General features: G+C 39.1%; 1 protein-coding gene across 18 annotated transcripts in view; it reads left to right on the plus strand.

The window, feature by feature from the left end:
* The window catches only part of LOC123757969 (smallish), a 174,472-nt gene extending 157,039 nt beyond the window's left edge, over positions 1 to 17,433 (plus strand). For all 18 annotated transcript variants that reach the window (XM_045742025.2, XM_045742055.2, XM_045742015.2 and 15 more), the window contains 7 exons: positions 2,031 to 2,450; positions 4,036 to 4,631; positions 6,300 to 6,519; positions 8,811 to 9,241; positions 11,206 to 11,438; positions 11,568 to 11,732; positions 16,775 to 17,433. In XM_045742025.2, coding sequence (XP_045597981.1) covers positions 2,031 to 2,450; positions 4,036 to 4,631; positions 6,300 to 6,519; positions 8,811 to 9,241; positions 11,206 to 11,438; positions 11,568 to 11,732; positions 16,775 to 16,797 — 2,088 coding nt within the window. In that variant the 3' untranslated portion in view covers positions 16,798 to 17,433. The remainder of the gene's footprint in view (positions 1 to 2,030; positions 2,451 to 4,035; positions 4,632 to 6,299; positions 6,520 to 8,810; positions 9,242 to 11,205; positions 11,439 to 11,567; positions 11,733 to 16,774) is intronic.
* The last annotated feature ends 10,431 nt before the right edge of the window (positions 17,434 to 27,864 follow it).

Here is a 27,864-nt window from a genome sequence, read left to right on the forward strand (position 1 = left end):
GTTTTGGATTGATTTGTGAACCCCAAGCATCCTCAACATCTTAAAGCAAACTAGTTTCTGGACCAAGGCTTGTGGATCATTTCTCAAGATTGGTGTTTTTTTCCCTCAAGCAGCCTATCTGGCGGGGAGAGGCTTCTTTGGTGATTTGTATTAGCAAGCAATCACTGTTTTACCTAGAAATACCATACAAATAGTTTTCATTAAATATACATTGGTTTCTTACAGAAAAACTATTCCAATATCATAGTCAATACAGTACATTATTTAAATATTTTATTGCAAATCTTATTATGATGTAAATTAGTTTACATTTACATAATTTTATCTTTTTTATATTTAACTTCTTATATATATAGTGTAGTATAGTTGAATATATTTAATCTGCACTTCATTAATATTTGCCATATTTCAAATGGTTTTAATACTTCAATTTTGATAATAAGCAAAACTTATAGGTGTTCATCAAATCTTATTATGTACTGTATTTATGTTCTGTAAACTCTGACTGCTTATTTTTTCCTCTGTTCATTTTGCAGTGGTTAAATGTAGACAGGAATTCCTGCTCTCAGGAGTTACCTTCTGTTCCCCCGCCTCCTCCTTCACCTGTGTCTAACATTACTCGACCATTTGCTTACTTAGCAGCTAATTTACCCACTCCCAGTGACTTCATCCCCATGTCCCCACTTCCCGAAGGTGATGAAATATCTAACGGTGTCCCGCAACATAATACTGGTGCTCATGGCAGTGATGTTTGTTTTTCACCTCCACCTCTAACCTTAGCTCCTACAGAGTGCAGTGTTCCGAGCCTCACACCAATACCTGAATGTGAGGAAAATAACTTCTCTAGTCCTTTGTTTTCCATGGCAGAAATTAGCCCAATTCCAGAAATTACAACTCCTCATCCTTCATCTCCTCAAGTTATGATGATAGGCTTGGCTGAATCTCCAGAGGTTGTAACAAAATCAGGCTCACAGTTGGATACACCCGAATTTACCCTAACCTCTACTCCTCCCATTTGTTGTACAACCTTATGTACAGCCACAGAACAGGACAATGTCGAGCTAAATTCACAGAAAGATGCAGCGATATCCCACTCGCAAACCAAAGATGCTCTTTGTTCCTCTGAAACTGCATCGCTGATTCAGATAGATCTTTCTCAGACACCTGTACAGTCATACAATAGTAACCATGATTTAAATTTGGTAGATACATTATGCTTAGAGTCATCCACAAAATTACAGTCAGTATCGTCTGATCTTGCTGAGAGTCATAACTCGGTTTCTGTTTCACAGTCATCTACAGAAACATTGTCTTTGATCACCGAGGCTTCACTTGCAAATTCCACAAGTAATCTTGATTTGACTACACTTGCATCTCGGTCCCCTAACAGTGTTACTTTTACATCACCAGAGGCTTCAGAAGCAACACCACAAATTGATAGCTATTTATCTTCATCTTTACCACAATTGCAGACTCGGTCAGTAATGTTTACACATGATGGTGAAAGTTCTGATTTGGCCTCTAAAAAGCTGTCAGTGCTTTATGTTGAGGAGCCTCTGCCATCAGCATCATCAAATGTTGAGACAAACACATCTGATTCATCAATTAAACTTGTTTCATCAAATTCCAGCTCTAACCTTAATGTAAAGGATATTCCTTCTCCAGAAGCAGTAACAGCTTTCAGCGAGCTGGATAGCACTTGTACCAATTTGTGTGTCACTCGTGCATGTAGTGATGGATCACAACACACCCGTTGTGAAGAACAAGGCATATGTAGTATTCTAGAGTCACAGAAGAAAAATTGCCATGAAAAAACAGTCAGATTTAATTTAGACGAAACTCTTAGTGATAGTCAAAGTTTTTTTGAGCTTGATTCAAAACTATATGAATCTGATACTGGTGTGTTAAACCCTCCTAGTAAAAATAAAGACTCTTCTGTCATAGTTAGTCATGATCTAGAGAATTCTGCACAAAATCATCTAAAGCCTTTAAGTTCATTTACTAGAACCTCTACCCTATTTCCTTCCCAGGCCAAGAACCTTCAAACATCCTCTGAATCGGATAGAGAACCCGAGGTTTATATGAGAGTTCCCGTGGCCTCAACTAACGTCCTTCAGAGCTCTCACTCTGTCTCTAAGACCACAGACCCAGAGCATTGGCAGATGAATTACGATTCCTTTGACTCCTCTTGTACTGTTCTAAAGTCCAATATTAACACTGAAAAAACACATGAAGTTTTTGAAAATCATGTAGTGAAGAACGATACCATTGTGGAGGCACCACCTCGGCCACCATTCAGGACTGACAGCCAGACATCAGTTGAGACAGTGTGCCAACTCCCCTCTGAACCTGGACAGCAGTACACTGATCCCTTGGTGGCCCACAGCGGTACTCTCGACTACAATGATGTCACTCTAGCATCAACCAATTCACATCCTGAAGAGTATAAGGTGAACATCATGGTCTGAGTGGCACTGGGGAAAACAATGATAAACAAAAATTTAAGCAATTAAATAGATTAGAGTAATGTCTTGTGGTAATATAATATGTACAGGCAGTATAATTTATATTATGAAATGGCATCCTTATTGATGCTGGATTCAGTCACTTAAATACATTAGTTAAATACAATATGGATAATTATATTTTAATGTTCTATTATATGAACATTATATACTGTACTTTATTTTCCATGTTGAAATTGCCATGTGTTATGCATAGTAGTTGATATATTCTCTTTTGAGCATTCAGATTTATTTAGGGGAATCTGAATTTCCTGCTTTGAGTGTAATATAACACTTATTCATACTTGAAAATTCCACGCTTAGTAATACAGTAAAAGGAAAAATAATTGTATATTTGTACCCCCCTCCAAGATCCCTGTTTGTGGTGAAATATTTAATTTTTCCATTTATTTCAAGGCATGGATTTTTCAGGTATGTGGTTACCTTAACAAAATTCCAAACATTACACTGCTCGGGAATAGACTCTTAAGTGACTGTGTATATGGCACAAATATTGAGATGCCAGACATAAAATAATGTGCTTAATAAGAAGAAATCAATTGACAGTCACTTCTGATGAGAAGGGTGTCACTAAATTGTGACAACAAGTAAATCTTAAGTGTTCTTAACAATGACCAGAGTATGGAGAAAAACATAAAGTAAAATAAATCAATTTTATTTTATTAAAAAATTAAAAAAAAAAAAAGAAGGCAGTTAATTAAAGCATACATGTATAAAAATCAAATAGGTTTTGCTAAATTAAATATTGCTGCATATTCAAATTCTGCCAGTACTATAACATAAGGCAAAAGCTCATATGCTTAATTTTGTAAAATTTTAATTGTGTAGAAGTGATGCCTTAATATGAGCTGGTGCACAGGCAAATATCAAACCTGGTGTTAAAGATTTAACCAAATGAATACATTTTTAAGTGTATAAATAGTATGGGAAAAATTAAAGCCGTTTTTTTATTTTGTCGTCATAATCATCGTCATGGAAGTTACTGCATTCCTTATGGCAATTATACAAAGCCAGTTCTTTAGCAATGATTTAAGATGCTCAACAGGGCTTAGGATGCTGAGGAACTGTCCAGTTCCACTGCCTTTCTGTATTCCTAAATTCTAAAATATCAGTAATTCGGTCAAGAGGGTTTAGGAGAGAAATGCATGATTGTTTCCTCTTGTGCTAGCTCTATGGTGCACTCTTCGGTATATATACTTGTTTCGCTGAACCCAAGTTTTCTGATTCAACTGTTGTCTTTTTCATATTGGAATATACTTTTGAATGGTCATCAGAAACTTGATCTTTTGGTGATGGGATAAAATTAATTCTAAATCTCTTATTTTCACTATTTCTTTAAGCCATTAAACTTTAATGATCAATTCCTAATTTGAGAAATAACGTTCTTTTGTATTTATCCTTTTTTATGAGCTTCATCTATTTAACATTTAATGAACTGTACAGTAATAACATCAATAAATCACATTAATCAAATTTGCTTTAGATTAATAATGTATATGTTATACTTTAGAAACTAGCTGAACTTGAAGAGGAAATGATGCGACATGACAAGGATATGCTTCGTCGTACTGGGCAGCTGGCAGCCGGTCCTGCTGCTGCTTTAGATTCCCAGCCCTCCCATATTCCTCCACCTACTCCTTATGCCAGTCATGAAGAACCATCGCCATCTTCGTTACACCAACTTCCTCCAAGCATTGAAAATAGTGGTTACAATTTTCAGCAACAGTCTTCATCTCGCCTTCCCATTCAAGAGTTTTATACAGCTCCTGCATATGAATCAGTCTCTCCTGCCAGCATGGTGCAAAGTGAAGGATTGGGTACCTTTAGACCGCAGGGACAGAAAACTGCAACTCTTCCAGCTCGATCTCCTTCACAGTACAGTACACTGGCATCTCCACATCCCTTTTCCCGATCAAATTCCCAGTCCAGTCTTGATGCCCCTAAACATTCACCTTTACAAATGATGAGATCGGTGCCTGTAGCCTCCCCAAGAGAATCAATTCCAGAACCTCTTCCCAGAAGAAAGAAGGCACCACCTCCAACTCCTAGCAAATCTCATCAATCAACCAATGATATTAACACTGTTGAACGTCTGGAGGCCATAAGGTAAAATAAGAAATGATATTTTTTAATTTCTTAAACGTACACTGAAAGCAAAGTAATTTGATTTTTAAATAATTTTTTCTGCATTGCACATGCCTCAATTTTAAGATACAGTAATCATTGTTATACTTGTTTTGAGTGTGTATGAAGTGTGGTTGTGGGAGAGGAGTGTGAGGGGGGGGGGGAAAAGGGTGTACTACTGAAGTACTACTCCCCACACAACTATATAAACTATTTAGCCAAAAGTAATAGTGGGAATTAAAATAAGGTTTAGAACCAATTAGCAGCATGTACACAAACATACAATTAGTATAGTGCACAAAATTCACTCTTACTCGTTCCTGGCGAGTGCCCTGCTCCCAAGTGATCCAGGCACCAGTAGCTAGTGATGTGCTGAATGCAAAAAAGTTATAATAATTTTGTGTGGATGTTTGTTATATATTTAATTGTTTATAACGGTGTTTGAGGGAGGCATAGCAAGATGTTGATAATACTTTAACATTTGTGTAGTTGCTTATTATTGCATATTTATTTTTTTGGAATCAGTGTTATAATATTTCTTTATAAAACAGGGTAAACTCAAAACCCAGATTCATTCCAGATCCAATGCAGATTTGCTAATTATGGAAATTCCCGAATTAACTACCCTTTCTGTGGTTATTTGGCACCGACGTTTCTGGATTTTTTTTTTATACCAAGTGACAAATTCATGCATATTTAGATACTGTACAGAGTATATCCACAATGATTTTGGTGAATTGAACGACTGTATGTTTAATGCATAAATGTTGCTACACCCCCCTTTCACCACACACACTTCTCCTCCTCACTTCCCACAACACACTCCTTCCCCCCCCTTTCCGGCCACACACTCTTTCCCCCTTCCCGACCTCACGCTCCTTCCCCCTTCCCAACCACACACTCCTTCCCCCCCCCCCCCTTCCCGACCACACACTCCTTCCCCCCCCCCCCTTCCCGACCACACACTCCTTCCCCCCCCCCCCCCCCCCTTCCCGACCTCACGCTCCTTCCCCCCCCCCTTCCCAACCACACACTCCTTCCCCCCCCCCCCTTCCCGACCACACACTCCTTCCCCCCCCCCGTTCCCGACCACACACTCCTTCCCCCCCCTTCCCGACCACACACTCCTTTCCCCCCCCCCCCCCCCCTTCCCGACCACACACTCCTTCCCCCATTTCCCCACCACACAGTCCTCCCCCCCATTGCACCCTTCACCCCCCCTGCACCCTTCCCCCCCCTGCACCCTTCCCCCCCCTGCACCCTTCCCCCCCCTGCACCCTTCCCCCCCCTGCACCCTTCCCCCCCCCTGCACCCTTCCCCCCCCCTGCACCCTTCCCCCCCCCTGCACCCTTCCCCCCCCCCCAAACACTCCTCTCTCTCCTCCCCCCCCCAAACACTCCTCTCCCCCCCCCCCATTATATTTTTTTGATATTGCATATTGCTGCTTTGGAATGTGTGTTAATTATGCATATATTTATTATATATATATATATATATATATATTATATATATTTATATATATATATATATATATATATATATATATATATATATGTTATATATATATATATATATATATAATATGCAATACTACTAAATGCTGAAATAGAAAATAATAATAATAATAATAATATGTTCTTGTGTTAACAGGGCAAGTCGTATGCCAACCAGTGTATCTGTGGCACCTGGGAACGAACAGGTGGAAACCCATGGACCATCAGTTTCACCATCAGGTCAACAAATGTCAAAGCAGACACTTCTGGCACTTTCAGCAATTCCCAAGCCTCGCCTCACAGATAACGAAAGCTGGATTACTAAAAAGAAAACGGATGCACAAAAGAGAGATTACAGCAAACATTGGCTCCATCAGGTAAACAATTTGTTTCCTTGTATACATAATTTTGCTTTGCTATTGTTTGCCAGCTACAGTACTATATGCTCTGCTCGGAGTACTTTCTCGGCACTAAAAGCAAATGCAGTACAAGTATTACCATAAAGGGTAGTTTACAATTTCTCATCCATATATATTTGTTTTGATTGGCTTGAAATTTAAAATGCACATATTTATGTGCATTTTAATCAAAGTCTGACCACAAGGCATATCCTTATTGTTACTGGGCTGTGTAGGTGTCTTCCGGCAGTTTTTGGAACAATCTTAAACCATCATTAAAATGAGAGTTAAGCCCTGGGTAATATTTTAAAACAAAATGACTAAGCAAACGTTAATACACTTAAAATAATGGTGATAAAGATAATAAGAATGTAATTAAAAAATAGAGCATTGTGTAATCAAATACGCTTTTAAGGCAGCATCTCAAACTCCCCTTAGCTAATAGTAGTAACAAACTAGGACTTTACTTCATACATCAGGCTCCTGTGACTTCTCTTCATGGTACAAGCATCTTAATAATAATAATAATAATAATAATTTTTATAATAATAATAATAATAATTTTTATTTAGGTAAAGGTACATACATAAAGAGATTTTACAAAGTTTGTTGGCTTTATAGAGCTAGTACATACAATGCCTAAAGCCACTATTACGCAAAGCGTTTCGGGCAGCATCTTTTAAAACCATCTTTTCTCCTTCACGGAGTTGAGGGGGTAGGGGGAAGGGGGTTGCAGGTGGGGATCATTGATCAATCCATTAGCAGGTGGCTGAGGTTAGCCACCTGCAAAAGATGAAAATCACTAAATACCTCGCCTCCCTCTGAGAAATGTTAGGTAATACTTCAATCGGCAAGCAAAACTCTGCAATGACTCGAGTAGTTGCTTAACCACCACTGCTACAAGGTGGCAACCACAATCATTTTGGGTCCTGGTGAGGTAAGCATCTCACTCTTGGAGTCCAAACCCCCTATATGCTGACACTGGGGAGAAGGAAGAGACAGGACCTGAATAGCAAGATATTGAGGTGCTACACAAGGGAATATTTGATTACACTTGTTCTATTTCTGGGCTAACCCCCATCAATAGCTCTCTTGATCTTATTTCACCATAAAGCCTCTGAGAGATTATACAACATTTTACATACCTGGCCTACTGGTATAAAAATACTATAATAACAATAATTTACCAAAATAAAATTTTGTCCAAGACTTGCCTGTGATAGTAGAATCCATTTCCTTAGCTACTGCAAACAGTAGATAGAGTAAAGAGGGCCAACTGTTGCTCGATGGATGGTTTCCCGACCAACAGATCCACCGCACGCATACCTGGAAAATCGGCCACCAGCCATCTGTTGGCATGCCATAAGCCCGGCCCCACCTTTCTCTGAAAACCCGAGGAAAGAAAATATGCAACTTGGCAAAGAGGAGTATGGACCATGAAAGACACATGCCTAATTAAATTAATTTCCTGCCAAAAAAACAAAAAATATAGTACTGTATCTTGAGATTACAGGAATGTGGACTATGGATCAAACAATGTTTTCAGATTTATATTTCTATAATTTAGCTTTAAAAATGTATACTGTATAAGTATAGTTACTAAAAGCTAAGTTAAAAACAAAGTTACATGTATACACCAAATTGTTGTAACAATTTTAAATTTATTTTTATTTTGAATTTTGCATTTACCAAGTATAGTATTACTGAGAGTAAACTTTATGGTATCATTGGAAAGACCAGACAAAGTTCTGTAGTTGTATTTGAGAAAAACACTTGTTTTCCCAATATCAAATAAAAAAATTAAATCCTATCTATAAAAACATTATTTTCACAAGTTGAAACAACTGTTAAAGTCTTGTGTATTTTGTAAAAGTTACATTAAAATTGGATAAAACTGAGGGCTGAACCTCAGAACTAAAAAAAAAAAACAAAAAAAAACAAAAAAAAACAGGCAAACTCTAATAAAACTTCTCTGGAAACCACCTCAGTTTGGTTCTTGTTAAGGCCTTAAGCTGAAATGGTAAACCCAAACCCATATGTTAGAATATTCTATTTATACGTTACCAATTTAATTTTTGTATTTGAAACAAGAAAAATTGTTTGGTAATTGATATTCAATTCCTTTAATGTGAAAATGGGATACAGGATAATAGTGTCAGAAGAAACATTCTGGACTGGTAACTTTCACTGAACATGATGCACTCTACATGAACTATTTTAGAAATGGAATTTGATTCTTCTGAAAATATAAATAAGTTTCCATTTTGCAGGAGGCGGAGCAAAGAAGACTGGAACAACAGGATCGGATTTCTCGCCAAAAACTCCCAGCAACTCAGCCACAACTTAAAACTTCGCAAAATGTGTCACCACCACAGACCTCACAACATTCACCTCCCACACAAACCAGAAGTTATCTTCCTACTCAAACAGTGCCCAGTTATTCCTCTCAGAATTCAACGCCATCATACAGTAGTTATCCTCAGGCTCTCAAAAATCCATCCCCAAGTCATAGCAGCAATAACAACAGTAGCAGCAGCAGTAGCAGCAGCAGCAGCAGCTGGAGAAACCAGGCCACAACATACCAACCTCACATGCCATCACCTGCACCAAATGGTGACAAAGCTCTTCCCGATTCAATTATTCATAATTTAACCCAGAGAGTCAATATAAAAAACAACAAGAATACGTACAATAATGGGAGGTAAGTAGTAATGCAGAGGAAATGCATAAGATATTTATTACAAACAGGTATTTGAGTTTTTCTGCATCTTTTATGAACTACACCTTAAATCATTTTTCAGTATTTTTTCTTAGCATTTTAACCCTCTAACTGCGCGGCCTATAAATATGACACCCCCCCAGTGCGCACGAAATGAAACCTCTGGAAAAAATTATTTTTTCTTCTGAAAGTGTCAAAAACCCCTCTCTGTATATGGGTATAGCAACGGAAGTTCGAAATTGTACTTACTTTGGCTGCTATGGGGTCCGAAAGATGGGGCGTGACGTCATCATTCCCCGTGAGCCAGAGCAGTATGCTCTCGGGGCCGGTGGGGCGCCCGGGGCGGGGCGCGCGAGTTGCCGCGCATATATTTTTGTTCATTTTTTGCACACAGTTCCAAATACATTTTATTTGTTTTTACGTGCTAATACTATGTATAATGAACACGTACATTACATTATGGTAGTAAAACATCCGTACTGTCCAAGGACACTGTTACGTGCATGACACTTGTGTACACATATCTTGCACATATTTACCATGTATCATGCTAATTTATGTATACTGTATATACAATCTATTTACAGACTATACACTGTCACACAATATATACATTCACCATCAACACATTCAGAACACCGCGAGTATGAGCAGCCACACCCAGCCAGCCCTCCCTCACTTCGCCAACATTGCCCCTCCCATCATACAGTTATTCGCACCAATGTTTCTTGTTCATTTATATATATTTACAACATATGTACACACTATACACTGTCACACACTATATACATTTACCATAACACATTCAGAACATCGCGAGTGTGAGCAGCCACACCCACACAGGCCCTCCCTCACTTCAACATCTTACTCGCCAACTTAGCTCCTCCCACCATACTGTCAGTTTTTATTACACTATTTACACATGTTATATATAGTTATCTACATGTTTTATTTACTAGAACTATGCAAGTAAGCCAGTATTGTGTCCAAACAGTACAGTGGCCATCATACACTGCATGAGAAATCACACAGCAGACAGCAGACGATGCTACAATTACGACGTCACATCCCTCACCAAAATAGCTCGTATGGGCCAATAGCAGGTGCCTCGTATGAGCCAATAGCAGCTGCCTCGTATTGGCCAATAGGAGCTGCCTCGTATCGGCCAATAGCAGCTGCCTCGTATGGGCCAATAGCAGCTGCCTCGTATGGGCCAACAGCAGCTGCCTCGTATGGGCCAACAGCGGCTGCCTCGTATGGGCCAACAGCAGCTGCCTCGTATGGGCCAACAGCAGCTGCCTCGTATGGGCCAACAGCAGCTGCCTCGTATGGGCCAATCCTGGTCACTAATTTCTGTAAATGAATAATTGACCACAAGTTTATTTTGAAAAGGAACCTAAGAAGTCGTTTGAAGATTCCTAGATGGACGAAATAATGCTGTGGTGCTGTGGCTAGCGCTATGAACATCGTGAGCAGCATTGAATCACTGATATTTGAACATTGTACCCAGTCATTATCCCACTCAGGCTCTTCTATAATACTATCACGGCTAAATAATACAGGTTATATATATATTTTGACATTATTAGGCGATGCTGTGGTCACACGCTGAACAGCAGAACTGTGCGCTCATGCTGCGAGCGCCAGCCTTGGTTGCTCACTCACTACTGAGGCTCTGACACCCGGCATTGTGGACCATGATTTTTTTTAAAGATGGCGTCTGTTTACAAGAGCCCTGAGGAAGCTGATGTGAACCCCATGTATCCGTGGGAGTTTTGAATGGAACGTGAAAAATAAAAACACCTTGAGGCGCGTTGCGCACCCGAAGCCTGGGCCTGCAGGAGCGTTGCGCAGTTAAAGGGTTAACTTAATAATTTACTTATTTATCAATTAGTCATATGTGTGTCCACAACTGTCTTTGATATTATCTTCTTTTCCTAAATCAGATTGGGAAGTAACTATAACAACAATAGTTATCGGGATGAAAACTATCACGACTACATGAATGCAGATGCTCTGAATGCTTCTCACACACACGCCCCACTTTATCAGTCTGGCCTGGGGCCTGGCCAGCCATCCCCACCTACTACTCAGCAACAAGATGCTAACTCTGCACAGGATCAGAGACTGCTCAGTGTCTCAGGAAAGAAGAAGTGTTCACATTGCTCCGAGGAGCTAGGTGTGTAATTTGTTTTCAAGATTTTGCTAAAAAACAAATGAAATATATACTGTATATAATTGTTTTATTTTATTTTGCAATTGTTTGTTTTACCTTGATTGTGAGTTGTATAAAGGATTTTCATTTCAGGCCGGGGAGCTGCTATGATAATTGAAAGTTTGCGGTTATTTTATCATATCCCTTGCTTCAAATGTTGTGTGTGTGGCATACAATTAGGGAACGGGTCAGCAGGTGCCGATGTGCGAGTGCGTAATCACAAGTTGCACTGCCATAACTGCTACTCTAATGATGAAGGTAAGGCTTTCTGCTCATCATCCGTCACTTCAGTTTAACTGCTACAGAGGATTTGTGCACTATTGGTTGGTGTTAATAGAACTGTCAATACATTTACAAGTTGCTTGTGCCACCACAAAAATGGCAGTGTTAATTTTGTGGATTGGTGTCCCTTGCTGACTTCAATCTGCTTAAGGCTCTGGCACCCCAGGGCCTCTCACAATATGCTAGGCTTCTATGAACATATGATAACTGGAATGGTGCTTTACCCCTTACTGGAGCAGGGAACAAGCGGAACCAAAAATTAACCCTCTACTAAGGCAATCCCATCTTATCAAATTACCAAACAAAGCTCTGTAGTAAACCAATAATGTACTAATTGATTTTCCGGACCACAACCAGGTGGTGGCTCGAGCCCCTCAAGCCTCCAGTGAGGCAAACACCTTACTCTTATCCAACACCTCATAAGTACCTATAGTATTTGCTAGTACTAAGGCCTATTAAGAGGAGATAAGTACTGACTTGTCTAGTATTGGTTGATTTTGCAAAGAAGTGGTAATACCTCTATAAATTGCTTGTGCAAAAAATTGTGTAACATTGTAGTTAGTGTTTATGTATGTATGTGCAATGCTTGTGCCATAGGTCTGCTTTCTGTAGGGGATGATGACTAGTGATATTCACCAATTTTGGGTTGAAGAAACATTAGTAATGATGTTTTCTCTCATCTTGAAGTATCTTTCTGGGATGGCCAGAGCAGTTATTGTGTGTGAAATGGCAGTTATGTCCCTGCAAAGATCTCTCTGTTCAAGGTGATTGGTTTTGCTTTGGATATTTTTATCCAGAGGATCCACTTTTGTGGATCCTTGGCTTTGTATGTTTCCTTCTCTGTTCATCAGCTGTCTAGCATGTCTTTTGAGTCTTTAGTCTGTCTCAGTCCTCATTTCAAGGCTACCTCTCCTGACAGTGATGACAATTAACCACCAGAATCTACCTTCTCCTAGATTTTTGGGTTCCTCATATGAGTGGACTTCTTAAGACCTACCCTGTCTTGATAATGCTTTGGAAGCCTGATTCTGGTGCTTGCAGCTCTCCTGGGTGTTCCATGGAGGATTTTTGGGTTCCTGCTGGTCATTCATGTTACCTCCAGCCCACCTCTGGAAGAGGCCGGGATGGTACTGAGAGCAAAGAGTTCTCTTTTTCTATGGCTGATGTTGGAGTATCTGTGCCATGCTGTTGAGCCTTACCCCATGTTGTTTTATTGAGCCAATGGGCGTCATCCTATTTTTTTTTTTTTTATTTCCTTTTGCCTTTCAGCTTTTGCTCTTGGTTGAGGCATTACTATATCCCAGGAGAGGTCTGGTAATCTATTTTATTCTCTCCAGGATTTTGGGGGGTTTGGTCTCATAGTACCTTCCTTCCTCGGTGCTTGACTTTTTTACAGACGCTTTATCCCCGAGTTGGCTAGTTACCAGCTCTTAAATCAGGTTTCCCAAGATGGGTTAGGTGGGTCCTCTTCATTGGGCACATAGCGAACACATGAACCGTGCTATGGTGTGGCATGTTCTGTCTCTCATTCGTTTGCCTCTGGGTTCTGTGATCTGGCTCCACTCCTGCTGCTTCCTGGTGGTTTATTGTCTGAATTATGGTGGGTCTCCCTGATCCCTTCCTCTATGGGGCTGGATGTTGTAAGTAGTACGTCATCTTGATTTTTAGGGTTTTTACACTCCATGCAGTGGAGTGTAAAACATCACTCTACTCCATCATGACACGACCTCATGTTCCTTCACAATATAACCGTGTGGAAATGGATTTTTATTCAGGATTTTTGTGATAGGAATGTGGTAATAACAGCAGTTGTGTAGCTGGTCATAGCAAAATGTGTAGACTATTGGAGGCATTGTATTGCATCGTGACTGATGGTGTCGTCTGCTTGTATCATGTTGTTCCATGCTGTGTTTTGATTTCATCACCATACCCACCAGAATTTCTTATTAGTTTATTATGGTGCATATAAATATTGATAGTGATGTATAACATGCGTATATATTGTAATGACAGCAAGAACACAGTTTATAATACAGAATGTAATATACCTGTCACGATATATGAGCCCCCTATTTTTGAGAATAACGATGTTCCACACATTTAACTATATAAATTCTACAAATTACACACTATTGAATAATATTACTGCAAAAAACTAGATATAAAACCATTGAAAGACATTGAAATATTAATGTAAAAATGTATTTGAGGCAGCACCCGCCACACTCAGCTGGCGGCCACTAGGCTGACCTTAGATACTTGTTCGATGTATATAAACTCTCAACACATTCTGTGGTTCATTATGGTGCACAAAAAAGCAGATAGTTATATATAACGTGTATGTAGTGTAATAACAGTAAGAACGCTGATCTTGGAATATAATATATGTAATTACCCAAGTGTAGTTACAGGATGAGAGCTACGCTCGTGGTGTCCCGTCTTCCCAGCACTGTCGTATAATGCTTTAAAACTAATGACGGTTTTGGCCTCCACCACCTTCTCGCCTAACGTGTTCCAACTATCTGCCACTCTGTTTACGAAAGTGAATTTTCTTATATTCCTTCGGCAGCTTTATTTAGTTCGTTTAAATCTATGACCTCTTTTTCTTAAAGTTCCAGGTCTCGGAAATTCTTCCTTATCAATTTTATCAATTCCCGTTACTATTTTGAATGTAGTGATCATATCGCCTCTCTTTCTTCTATCTTCTAGTTTTTGGCATATGTAATGCCTCTAACTGAAGGCTCTTGTCCTTCAGTTCTGGAAGCTATTTAGTTGCTTTCTTTGCACCACGTGTCACCATATATGAGCTCCATAATTTTGAGTATAGCGATATTCCACACATTTAACTACAGTATATAAATTCCACAAATTACACACTTTGACAAATATTACAGCAAAAAAAAAAAGAAAAAGAAATGATTGAGAGACATTGAAATACAGTAATTATCAAAAATTATATTCGTGGCAACTGGTTCTCGCGTGGGGGTGGTATGGTCTAGTGTCTTGAACGCCTACTCGCTCAGTACTCATAAATTGCTTAACTTCTCAGCTCCATCAAAGCTAAAGTATGTCATATACAACATTTTATTTCAGTTTCCCATGATCAATTCAATTTCTTTCTTTATTATGCACCCCCATGATCAGAGATCGCATTTTAACAATACAGTATAAAAAGAGAAAATAGTTTTTTGGAATTTTTTGGGGGTCCACTATGGGTGTGTTGTTATAATGCAGCACAGTGCGGTGGTTAATGAAGGTAATCTGTAGGTTGACAAATTATTTTATAAATATTTTAATATTTTTTCATAATCCCTTAGACAAGATTTAGACAACAAGAGTAGTTTAATTTTATACAATGTTTTTCTACCTTCTTTCATACTCATGCATGTATTTTGTGATGTTCTCTATTTTTCCACTGGTATCTCATCTATATACACTAGCTTCATTTAGTTGATACTAAAGCCTAGTTCCTACTATTGCTTACACAACATGGTGACATATTTTATGTATTTTCACCCTGCTGCCTTTCTTCCATAATTATCTTATCTAATATTGCATTAGTGTATACATGTATCGGGTCATGATGGAGGTCAAGGTAAGAATATTAGGAAAAGATGGGAAATAAGTGTAAGATTTAAATGTAGCGTATTCAATTTAATGTGTGGAGACAATTCAGTTCTAACAAAATTTGAGAAATGTGTATATGTTTAAAAAGTTTTATGTAGAGCAACTCCATTCCAGCACACCATAACGAATTGGGCCTGATTCTTTGCAGCCAGCGCTTTACTGCAACTGGAGATTAGCCATTTTGTTTTCTTTGAATACAAGAATAATAATTAATAAAGGGTATATACTACTACATTGTCGAGTACTGAATCTTATTGTTACTTGCCTATTAAATGCCTTAAGATAACTTGCGTGAAATCTCATGAGTCGCTATTTGGGATTAAACAGTCTACACCTTGAGAGAAAAATAGAGAGATTAAGTAAGGGATAGGTGGATTGAGGATGGATGGATGGATGAATGAGTTGAGGCTAGAGTTATGTCAACATCCTGTTCAATTCCCATCTTCTTAACCACATATGAGTGCATATCTGCATCCATTCGATGACTTACCATATGAGAAGGTGGGTATTAAGGATGAACAGTGTATGAGAAGTTGTTGGGAATAAGGCTAGATGGTATCAAGTTTTAAAAATTAGTATTTTTTATTTTTAAAGATCAACTCATGGGAAGCACTTTGCGCCTAGTTACAGTACAGTATGTGAATCTGGGGTGCTGCCGTAAATGTTTTCCTAAGAGTGGGGTGGTGCGCATTTTGCATGATGCTGTAATAACGATATGGCAAATGGATGGGTTTCATTTTGAGTATCTTTCTTTAACCCAACTTTCATATACTGCTTCCCTATTTCTTTTGAACTATTGTTTCCCTGTTCCATGAAAGTGAAAAATAGCGTACCTGAGGATGATAATATTGCATCATGTCTGCTTGCTGTTTAGTTGCTATTTGGGTCTTGCATTGCTCTTTCACTCTATTAATACAGTGTTGTACTATTAATACATTAGGTTGATGAAATACTGTACTGGATTACATGTGAGCTATGTCTTATATTATACAGGATATAAAACATGCAGTTAGAAGTTCACATTTTGATATAAAAGTCTCCAGATAACCATGTCTTTGGCTGCTGCCTTGGAGGAGTTGTCCCAGGGATAAGAAATAGTTAATAAGTCTCATTACTTTTCTTCACAATGTTTACCTTGTTAACCAGTTCCTTTGTCTTTCTGTCCATCAGCAGTGTATTTTGAAAATTGTCATTAATATTCTTTTTTTTTTTTTTTAGGCTTGGGTTGATTATATAATATCCAGCAAGTGTTATTAATTTTAGTCTTTAATATATAAAAAGAGTATAAACTAATTAGTGCGAGTACAATATAATTTAACAACATAACCAAGTGAGGATATGTCCTTGTCCTGCCTCAGTTTCATACCTTTACATACCTGTGTTTATTTCAGGGATGAAGTTCAGCAAAGTATAGCATCGACAAGTCACAATGATGAAACGTTTAGTTGTCTCTGGTGCCAAAACCTTGAGGCATGTCATGAGGAATTTACCACAAGAGACATGTCACAAAGAATGTGTAATATTGTGTATTTTATACAGTTTTGTTTTGTGTGTACTTTAACTTAGACTGAATCATAGTTGTAGCAACAGCATACAAAATATTTTTTGTTTATTTTATTGTTTGCTAATACAGTACTGTATGTCGTTTTGTTGAGTCTGGCAGAATGGTGTAATCGTTTACTGACGACAGACAAGTGTGGAAGTGTACAAGAATGGAGGCAATTTCATAATTATATGAAGACTTAGTAAGATCTAGCAGGAAATAGATCTTGTCAAAGTTTAAGAAACTTTTTGTTGTTGGTACATAGCTATATGTAGGCAGCTAGAAATTCTACTTAATTTATGTATAAACAATTTGCACAATCAAATATAATAAATCATCTATAAGCTGTACATTATATATTGTAAATAATAGTTTAGTTATAAAACTAAGTCATTATAAGTAGGATGATGTAAGGTGAGTTTTTCATGATTTAAATGAAGGGTTCTTTATAAATGAATCTTGTATATTGATTTAATATAATCTTGTAATTAAAACAATTACTTCTCATGAGTTACTGTTTCTTTCCTATTATATATATTTTTTTTACTAAATAATAGAAATACTGTTATTTCAACTACTACTCTTGATATACTTTTATAATTAGAAATAAAAAGCAGAGATGTATTTATATGAAGTGTCTTGTAGTGCAGTCATCTTGCAAACGAAGTTCCCGAGATTGATTCCCACAAAAGGACAAGACATTTGGGGTTGTTTCCTTAAACATTACTCTTCATCTAAATGTAAAAAGGTACCTGTGAGTTGGGTAACTGTTGTGGGTTGCATACTGGGCAAGGTCGGTAATTGGCCAAGGTGGACTTCAACAACAGGTTTCATGTTCTCAGGAGTGGTGTCCCAAGAAATATCAAGGTACTACAGTATATAGCAAATTTGAAAGATAAAACAAAAATGTAGAAGAGAGTGAAAAAAAGCTTGGATTTGTAAAGTTATTTAAAAACAAAAGTAGTGTCAACAACAAAGATGGCTGCCACAATAGGGAAGGTACTTGGCAGGTAAGTGATGATTGAGGATTTGCTAAAGATCTCAAGAATGATCAAAGGAAGGTCTCAAGAGTGAAATTACGAATTTAAAAGTGAGTATTTTGCAGCAGTGTAAGGAAATTACCATTGTAAGGAGACTTGACTGACAAGGTCAGTCAAGTTGACACGAGGTATAAATTAAGGAACTAGTAAAAGAAAATGAGATGTGGAAAATGAAGAGGGGGAGGGAAAGTTTAAATTTTAAGAAATTAACAGGAAAATGGATACTGTACATACGGAGAAAAACTCTAAGCCAACTGTACAAGCTAGCCAAAATAGTTAGGCAAGAATATGTTAAGAAAAACTTCATGGATGGCTCAAATAGGGGTTACTAAAGGATGTGAAAATGCAGAGAGGCAATAAAAGAAACATGTTCACAAGTCAAAAATAGAAATGAGCAACAGGAAACAGATATTAGACAAATATTTAAGAAAGAACTGTGTTATCAACAATAAATTAGTATAAATCACTAGACAGAAGTCATAATAATTTGTTTTTTTGAAAAAGGAAATGCCATCTAAGATACAGTTTTGTAAGATTTTGGTCCAGTGGGTTCACGGGGCTCGCATCACCTTTCTCAAGGCTCCGGTAAACAGACTCTATTTTGAAGAAAAAAACAGACATCATTCACGGGTGTGAACACCTCGGTACTTAATGAACAACCAAGGCTGGCACATGTAGCAAGAGCTAACAGCACAGCTGTTCAGTTTGTGACCATAGCATCACTTACAATTGACAAAATACAAAAGTAACTGCTGTTATTTTGCTATACTGTAATAGTATTATAGAATATCCTGACTAATAAAAACTATCTGAACCAGGTTCAGATATTGGTGAACACAGTGCTAGCACACAGGGAAATCTCTAACATGATACATATCAATGAGAAAATCAATTAGAGCTCTTAGGTGACTAAAACCCATAACCATTTGACTGCCAGCCATTGCGGGTTAGTCGCCCAAGAGCTCCAGTTGAATTTCTTGTTGATGTATATTATGTTATTGTGATTTCTGTGTAATTGATGTTGGAGCATACAGTGTTGACTTTACCCACACTAGAGTGTCTTGGGGGTTGCACATAAAATTTGGAATGGCTTCAGGAAAGACCTCCAGACTTCCTGTTGATTTAGTAGAATCCCAGGTTGTATATCTTATACCAGGTCAGGGTGGTGGTTGTTGGGGGCGGGAGGAGGAACAGTACCTTGCTGAGACACTCGCTCAGTGTCACAAAAAGATACTGTGACACTGCTTTCTACAGCTCTCACTTTATTTGTTACGGGGTTCAAGACTGAGAATCCTTTTCCTCTTGCCTGCACTCCTCTAACTTCGTACTGATGTCAGCACTACCATTTACACCAGTCAAAACAGGGTCCTCTGCAACTTCCCTGAGGACACTCTAGGCTAGCACTCTATCCCCAGAGGGTGGGATAGAGTGCTAGACATCAAGGTGAGTATGTGACGGTCCTGGTCGCCCTGTTACTCCGGTAATTATTAGGGTAATCACCTATGTCCATTGCCGAAGGAAAAGACTTCAGGGCTCTACACTCCAGAGTAGCTCTTGGGTATGGGACTACACTCCACAATCTCTCCAAATTTCGCCCTTCTCACTCAGTGGCTAATATATTATTGCTTGGGCTTCCACATATAGGTCAGACATGGCATAAGTTGGAATGAAGGCCAATGGAAATGCAGCTTTAAAAATTAACAAAACATTGAGAAAAGATGTGCAATAGAAATGGTAACTTACTCTGCTAGCCTCACTTAACTTTAAAGCAAACGGTCCCTCTTGACCCTCGGTAAACCAATGTCATTTTACTCAGTTGATGTGTTACTTTAACATTCAAATGCAACTTACAAAAAAAAGGTATAATTAATCTATCAAAATCACAAAACATTCAATAATAATAATAATAATAATTCTATAGTACTGTACTTGGCTTCACTTCACTTCAAATAAAGTACTTCACTGTCTTAAAGTGCATTTAAACATTACCTGACTTATTCATATGCATCTATAATTCTAGAGCATCCTGACACACAAATGGGAACGAATCTGCATGGATTTGCACATCGTTGTGCTAAATGGGAACGAATCTGAATGGAGAAATGTGGTAAGTGGGGGTATCACAGAGGTCCATTTTGGAGCCAACCCTTTTTGTCAATGACATAGATGAAAATATTACAAACCGCATCATCAGATTTGCAGATGGCATAAAGATTTATGGTAAAGAGGGGAACGAATCTGCATAGATTCGGACAGCCTTGTGCTAAATGGGAACGAATCTGAATGGAGAAATGTAGTACGAAGGGTAGTTACCTTGGAGTTGTTCCGGGGCTTAGCGTCCCCACGGCCTGGTCATCGACCACGGTTCCTTGTTGCTGGACTGGTCAACCAGGGTACCACAGAGATCCATTTTGGCGTCGACTTTTTGTCATACTGTATACATTATTAATGGTACAGAATATTACAAACCACATCAAGTTTGCAGATGACAAAGATTTATGGTAAAGTGGGAAATGATAGTATTGAAGCCTTACAAAGAGATCTACATGAAATCCATAAATGGTCAGAAGACTGGCAAATGCTTTTTAAATTGACAAATGCAAGAACTTGCATGTGGGGCATGGCAACCCACACCACAACTACTTTCGCTACTTTGTAGCCCAAAATTGGGCTACTTTCGCTACTTTGTAGCCCAAAATTGGATTACTTTCGCTACTTTGTAGCCCAAAATTGGGCTACTTTCGCTACTTTGTAGCTAAAAATTGGCCTACTTTCGCTACTTTGTAGCCCAAAATTGGGCTACTTTCGCTAAAATTGCGCAAAATTTTCGCAAAAATTTCGCAAAATTGGGCTACTTTCGCTACTTTGTAGCCCAAAATTTGGCTACTTTCGCTACTTTGTAGCCCAAAATTTGCCTACTTTCGCTACTTTGTAGCCCAAAATTGGGCTACTTTCGCTACTTTGTAGCCCAAAATTGTGCTACTTTGTAGCCCAAATTTGGGCTACTTTCGCTACTTTGTAGCCCAAAATTGGGCTACTTTCGCTACTTTGTAGCCCAAAATTGGGCTACTTTCGCTACTTTGTAGCCCAAAATTGGGCTACTTTCGCTACTTTGTAGCCCAAAATTGGGCTACTTTCGCTACTTTGTAGCCCAAAATTGGGCTACTTTCGCTACTTTGTAGCCCAAAATTGGGCTACTTTCGCTACTTTGTAGCCCAAAATTGGGCTACTTTCGCTACTTTGTAGCCCAAAATTGGGCTACTTTCGCTACTTTGTAGCCCAAAATTGGGCTACTTTTGCTACTTTGTAGCCCAAAATTGGGCTACTTTTGCTACTTTGTAGCCCAAAATTGGGCTACTTTCGCTACTTTGTAGCCCAAAATTGGACTACTTTCGCTACTTTGTAGCCCAAAATTGGGCTACTTTTGCTACTTTGTAGCCCAAAATTGGGCTACTTTCGCTACTTTGTAGCCCAAATTTGGGCTACTTTCGCTACTTTGTAGCCCAAAATTGGGATACTTTCGCTACTTTGTTGCCCCAAATTGGGCTACTTTCGCTACTTTGTAGCCCAAAATTGGGCTACTTTTGCTACTTTGTAGCCTAAAATTGGGCTACTTTCTAGCGCAAATTGGGCTACTTTCGCTACTTTGTAGCCCAAAATTGGGCTACTTTCGCTACTTTGTAGCCCAAAATTGGGCTACTTTCGCTACTTTGTAGCCCAAAATTGGGCTACTTTCGCTACTTTGTAGCCCAAAATTGGGCTACTTTCGCTACTTTGTAGCCCAAAATTGGGCTACTTTCGCTAAAAGTTGCGCAAAATTTTCGCAAAATTGGGCTACTTTTGCTACTTTGTAGCCAAAAATTGTACTACTTTCGCTACTTTGTAGCCCAAAATTGGGCTACTTTCGCTAAAATTGCACAAAATTTTCGCAAAAATTTCGCTAAATTGGGCTACTATCGCTACTTTGTACCCAAAATTGGGCTACTTTCGCTACTTTGTAGCCTAAAATTGGGCTACTTTCGCTACTTTGTAGCCCAAAATTGGGCTACTTTCGCTACTTTGTAGCCCAAAATTGGGCTACTTTCGCTACTTTGTAGCCCAAAATTGGGCTACTTTCGCTACTTTGTAGCCCAAAATTGGGCTACTTTCGCTACTTTGTAGCCCAAAATTGGGCTACTTTCGCTACTTTGTAGCCCAAAATTGGGCTACTTTCGCTACTTTGTAGCTAAAAATTGGCCTACTTTCGCTACTTTGTAGCCCAAAATTTGGCTACTTTCGCTAAAATTGCGCAAAATTTTAGCAAAAATTTTGCAAAATTGGGCTACTTTCGCTACTTTGTAGCCCAAAATTGGGCTACTTTCGCTACTTTGTAGCCCAAAATTGGGCTACTTTCGCTACGTTGTAGCCAAAAATTGGGCTACTTTCGCTACTTTGTAGCCCAAAATTGGGTTACTTTCGCTACTTTGTAGCCCAAAATTGGGCTACATTCGCTACTTTGTAGCCCAAAATTGGGCTACTTTCGCCACTTTGTAGCCCAAAATTGGGCTACTTTCGCTACTTTGTAGCCCAAAATTGGGCTACTTTCGCTACTTTGTAGCCCAAAATTGGGCTACTTTCGCTACTTTGTAGCCCAAAATTGGGCTACTTTCGCTACTTTGTAGCCCAAAATTGGGCTACTTTCGCTAAAATTGCGCAAAATTTTTGCAAAAAATTCGCAAAATTGGGCTACTTTCGCTACTTTGTAGCCCAAAATTGGGCTACTTTTGCTACTTTGTAGCCCAAAATTGGGCTACTTTCGCTACTTTGTAGCCCAAAATTGGGCTACTTTCGCTACTTTGTAGCCCAAAATTGGGCTACTTTCGCTACTTTGTAGCCCAAAATTGGGCTACTTTCGCTACTTTGTAGCCTAAAATTGGGCTACCTTCGCTACTTTAAAGCCCAAAATTGGGCTACTTTCGCTACTTTGTAGCCCAAAGTTGGGCTACTTTCGCTACTTTGTAGCCCAAAATTGGGCTACTTTCGCTACTTTGTAGCACAAAATTGGGCTACTTTCGCTACTTTGTAGCCCAAAATTGGGCTATTTTCGCTAAAATTGCACAAAATTTTCGAAAAATTTCGCAAAATTAGGCTACTTTTGATACCTTATAGCCCAAAATTGGGCTACTTTCGCTACTTTATAGCCCAAAATTGGGCTACTTTCGCTACTTTGTAGCCCAAAACTGGGCTACTTTCGCAACTTTGCAGTTAAAAATTGGGCTACTTTCGCTACTTTGTAGCCCAAAATTGGGCTACTTTCGCTACTTTGTAGCCCAAAATTTGGCTACTTTCGCTACTTTGCAGCCCAAAATTTGCCTACTTTCCCTACTTTGTAGCCCAAAATTGGGCTACTTTCGCTACTTTGTAGCCCAAAATTGGGCTACTTTCGCTACTTTGTAGCCCAAAATTGGGCTACTTTCGCTAAAATTGCGCAAATTTTCGCAAAAATTTCGGAAACTTGAGCTACTTTCGCTACTTTGTAGCCCAAAATTGGGCTACTTTCGCTAAAATTGCGCAAAATTTTCGCAAAAATTTCGCAAAATTGGGCTACTTTCGCTACTTTGTAGCCCAAAATTGTGCTACTTTCGCTACTTTGTAGCCCAAAATTGGGCTACTTTCGCTACTTTGTAGCCCAAAATTGGGCTACTTTCGCTACTTTGTAGCCCAAAATTGGGCTACTTTCGCTACTTTGTAGCCCAAAGTTGGGGTACTTTCGCTAAAATTGCACAAAATTTTAGCAAAAATTTCGCAAAATTAGGCTACTTTGTAGCCCAAAATTGGGCTAATTTCACTACTTTGTAGCCCAAAATTGGGCTACTTTCGCTACTTTGTAGCCCAAAATTGGGCAGTTTCGCTAAAATTGCGCAAAATTTTCGCAAAATTGGGCTACTTTCGCTACTTTGTAGCCCAGAATTGGGCTACTTTCGCTGCTTTGTAGCCCAGAATTGGGCTACTTTTGCTACTTTGTAGCCCAGAATTTATCTAATTTCGCCACTTTGTAGCCCAGAATTTATCTACTTTCGCTACTTTGTAGCCCAGAATTGGGCTACTTTCGCTACTCTGTAGCCCAAAATTGGGCTACTTTCGCTACTTTGTAGCCTAAAATTGGGCTACTTTCGCTACTTAGTAGCCCAAAATTGGGCTACTTTCGCTACTTTGTAGCCCAAAATTGGGCTACTTTCGCTACTTTGTAGCCCAAAATTGGGCTACTTTCGCTACTTTGTAGCCCAAAATTGGGCTACTTTTGCTACTTTGTAGCCCAAAATTGGGCTACTTTCGCTACTTTGTAGCCCAAAATTTGGCTACTTTCGCTACTTTGTAGCCCAAAATTGGGCTACTTTCGCTACTTTGTAGCCCAAAGTTTGGCTACTTTCGCTACTTTGTAGCCCAAAATTGGGCTACTTTCGCTACTTTGTAGCCCAAAGTTTGGCTACTTTCGCTACTTTGTAGCCCAAAATTGGGCTACTTTCGCTAAAATTGCGCAAAATTTTTGAAAAAATTTCGCAAAATTGGGCTACTTTCGCTACTTTGTAGCCCAAAATTAGGCTACTTTTGCTACTTTGTAGCCCAAAATTGGGCTACTTTCGCTACTTTGTAGCACAAAATTGGGCTACTTTCGCTACTTTGTAGCCCAAAATTGGGCTACTTTCGCTAAAATTGCACAAAATTCTGAAAAATTTCGCAAAATTAGGCTACTTTTGCTACCTTGTAGCCCAAAATTGGGCTACTTTCGCTACTTTATAGCCCAAAATTGGGCTACTTTCGCTACTTTGTAGCCCAAAATTGGGCTACTTTCGCAACTTTGTAGTTAAAAATTGGGCTACTTTCGCTACTTTGTAGCCAAAAATTGGGCTACTTTCGCTACTTTGTAGTCCAAAATTTGGCTGCTTTCGCTACTTTGCAGCCCAAAATTTGTCTACTTTCGCTACTTTGTAGCCCAAAATTGGCCTACTTTCGCTACTTTGTAGCCCAAAATTGGGCTATTTTCGCTGAAATTGCGCAAAATTTTCGCAAAAATTTCGCAAACTTGAGCTACTTTCGCTACTTTGTAGCCCAAAATTGGGCTACTTTCGCTAAAATTGCGCAAAATTTTAGCAAAAATTTCGCAAAATTGGGCTACTTTCGCTACTTTGTAGCCCAAAATTGTGCTACTTTCGCTACTTTGTAGCCCAAAATTGGGCTACTTTCGCTACTTTGTAGCCCAAAATTGGGCTACTGTCGCTAGTTTGTAGCCCAAAATTGGGCTACTTTCGCTACTTTGTAGCCCAAAGTTGGGGTACTTTCGCTAAAATTGCACAAAATTTTAGCAAAAATTTCGCAAAATTAGGCTACTTTGTAGCCCAAAATTGGGCTACTTTCACTACTTTGTAGCCCAAAATTGGGCTACTTTCGCTACTTTGTAGCCCAAAATTGGGCTACTTTTGCTAAAATTTCGCAAAATTGGGCTACTTTCGGTACTTTGTAGCCCAAAATTGGGCTACTTTCGCTAAAATTGCGCAAAATTTTCGCAAAATTGGGCTACTTTCGCTACTTTGTAGCCCAAAATTAGGCTTCTTCGCTACTTTGTAGCCCAAAATTGGGCTACTTTCGCTACTTAGTAGCCCAAAATTGGGCTACTTTCGCTAAAATTGCACAAAATTTTCGCAAAAATTTCGCAAAATTGGGCTACTTTCGCTACTTTGTAGCCCAAAATTGGGCTACTTTCGCTACTTTGTAGCCCCAAATTGGGCTACTTTTGCTACTTTTTAGCCCAAAATTGGGATACTTTCGCTACTTTGTAGCCCAAAATTGGGCTACTTTGTAGCTAAAAATTGGCCTACTTTCGCTACTTTGTAGCCAAAGTTGGGCTATTTTCGCTAAAATTTTCGCAAAAATTTCGCAAAATTGGGCTACTTTCGCTACTTTATAGCCCAAAATTGGGCTACTTCGCTACTTGTAGCCCCAAATTGGGCTACTTTCGCTACTTTGTAGCCCTAAAATGGGCTACTTTCGCTACTTTGTAGCCAAAAATTGGGCTACTTTCGCTACTTTGTAGCCAAAAATTGGGCTACTTTCGCTACTTTGTAGCCAAAAATTGGGCTACCTTTGGTAAAATTGCGCAAAAATTTCGCAAAATTGGGCTACTTTCGCTACTTTGTAGCCCAAAATTGGGCTACTTTTGCGACTTTGTAGCCCAAAATTGTGCTACTTCGCTACCTTGTAGCCCAAAATTGGGCTACTTTCGCTACTTTGTAGCCCAAAATTGGGCTACTTTCGCTAAAATTGTGCAAAATTTTCACAAAAATTTCGCAAAATTGGGCTACTTTCGCTACTTTGTAGCCCAAAATTTGGCTACTTTCGCTACTTTGTAGCCCAAAATTTGCCTACTTTCGCTACTTTGTAGCCCAAAATTGGGCTCTTTTCGCTAAAATTGCACAAAATTTTCGTAAAAATTTCGCAAAATTGGGCTACTTTCGCTACTTTGTAGCCCAAAATTGGGCTACTTTCGCTAAAATTGCGCAAAATTTTCGCAAAAATTTCGCAAAATTGAGCTACTTTCGCTACTTTGTAGCCCAAAATTGGGCTACTTTCGCTAAAATTGCGCAAAATTTTCGCAAAAATTTCGCAAAATTGGGCTACTTTCGCTACTTTGTAGCCCAGAATTGGGCTACTTTCGCTGCTTTGTAGCCCAGAATTGGGCTACTTTTGCTACTTTGTAGCCCAGAATTTATGTACTTTCGCTACTTTGTAGCCCAGAATTTATCTACTTTCCCTACTTTGTAGCCCAGAATTGGGCTACTTTCGCTACTCTGTAGCCCAAAATTGGGCTACTTTCGCTACTTTGTAGCCTAAAATTGGGCTACTTTAGCTACTTTGTAGCCCAAAATTGGGCTACTTTCGCTACTTTGTAGCCCAAAATTGGGCTACTTTTGCTACTTTGTAGCCCAAAATTGGGCTACTTTCGCTACTTTGTAGCCCAAAATTTGGCTACTTTCGCTACTTTGTAGCCCAAAATTGGGCTACTTTTGCTACTTTGTAGCCCAGAATTTATCTACTTTCGCTACTTTGTAGCCCAGAATTTATCTACTTTCGCTACTTTGTAGCCCAGAATTGGGCTACTTTCGCTACTCTGTAGCCCAAAATTGGGCTACTTTCGCTACTTTGTAGCCCAAAATTGGGCTACTTTCGCTACTTTGTAGCCCAAAATTGGGCTACTTTCGCTACTTTGTAGCCCAAAATTGGGCTACTTTTGCTACTTTGTAGCCCAAAATTGGGCTACTTTCGCTACTTTGTAGCCCAAAATTGGGCTACTTTCGCTAAAATTGCGCAAAATTTTTGCAAAAATTTCGCAAAATTGGGCTACTTTCGCTACTTTGTAGCCCAAAATTGGGCTACTTTCGCTACTTTGTAGCCCAGAATTGGGCTACTTTCGCTACTCTGTAGCCCAAAATTGGGCTACTTTCGCTACTTTGTAGCCTAAAATTGGGCTACTTTCGCTACTTTGTAGCCCAAAATTGGGCTACTTTCGCTACTTTGTAGCCCAAAATTGGGCTACTTTCGCTACTTTGTAGCCCAAAATTGGGCTACTTTTGCTACTTTGTAGCCCAAAATTGGGCTACTTTCGCTACTTTGTAGCCCAAAATTGGGCTACTTTTGCTACTTTGTAGCCCAAAATTGGGCTACTTTCGCTACTTTGTAGCCCAAAATTGGGCTACTTTCGCTAAAATTGCGCAAAATTTTTGCAAAAATTTCGCAAAATTGGGCTACTTTCGCTACTTTGTAGCCCAAAATTGGGCTACTTTTGCTACTTTGTAGCCCAAAATTGGGCTACTTTCGCTACTTTGTAGCACAAAATTGGGCTACTTTCGCTACTTTGTAGCCC

The sequence above is a fragment of the Procambarus clarkii genome, chromosome 22 (assembly GCF_040958095.1).
Source record: "Procambarus clarkii isolate CNS0578487 chromosome 22, FALCON_Pclarkii_2.0, whole genome shotgun sequence".
In the NCBI taxonomy this organism is placed as follows: Eukaryota; Metazoa; Arthropoda; class Malacostraca; order Decapoda; family Cambaridae; genus Procambarus; species Procambarus clarkii.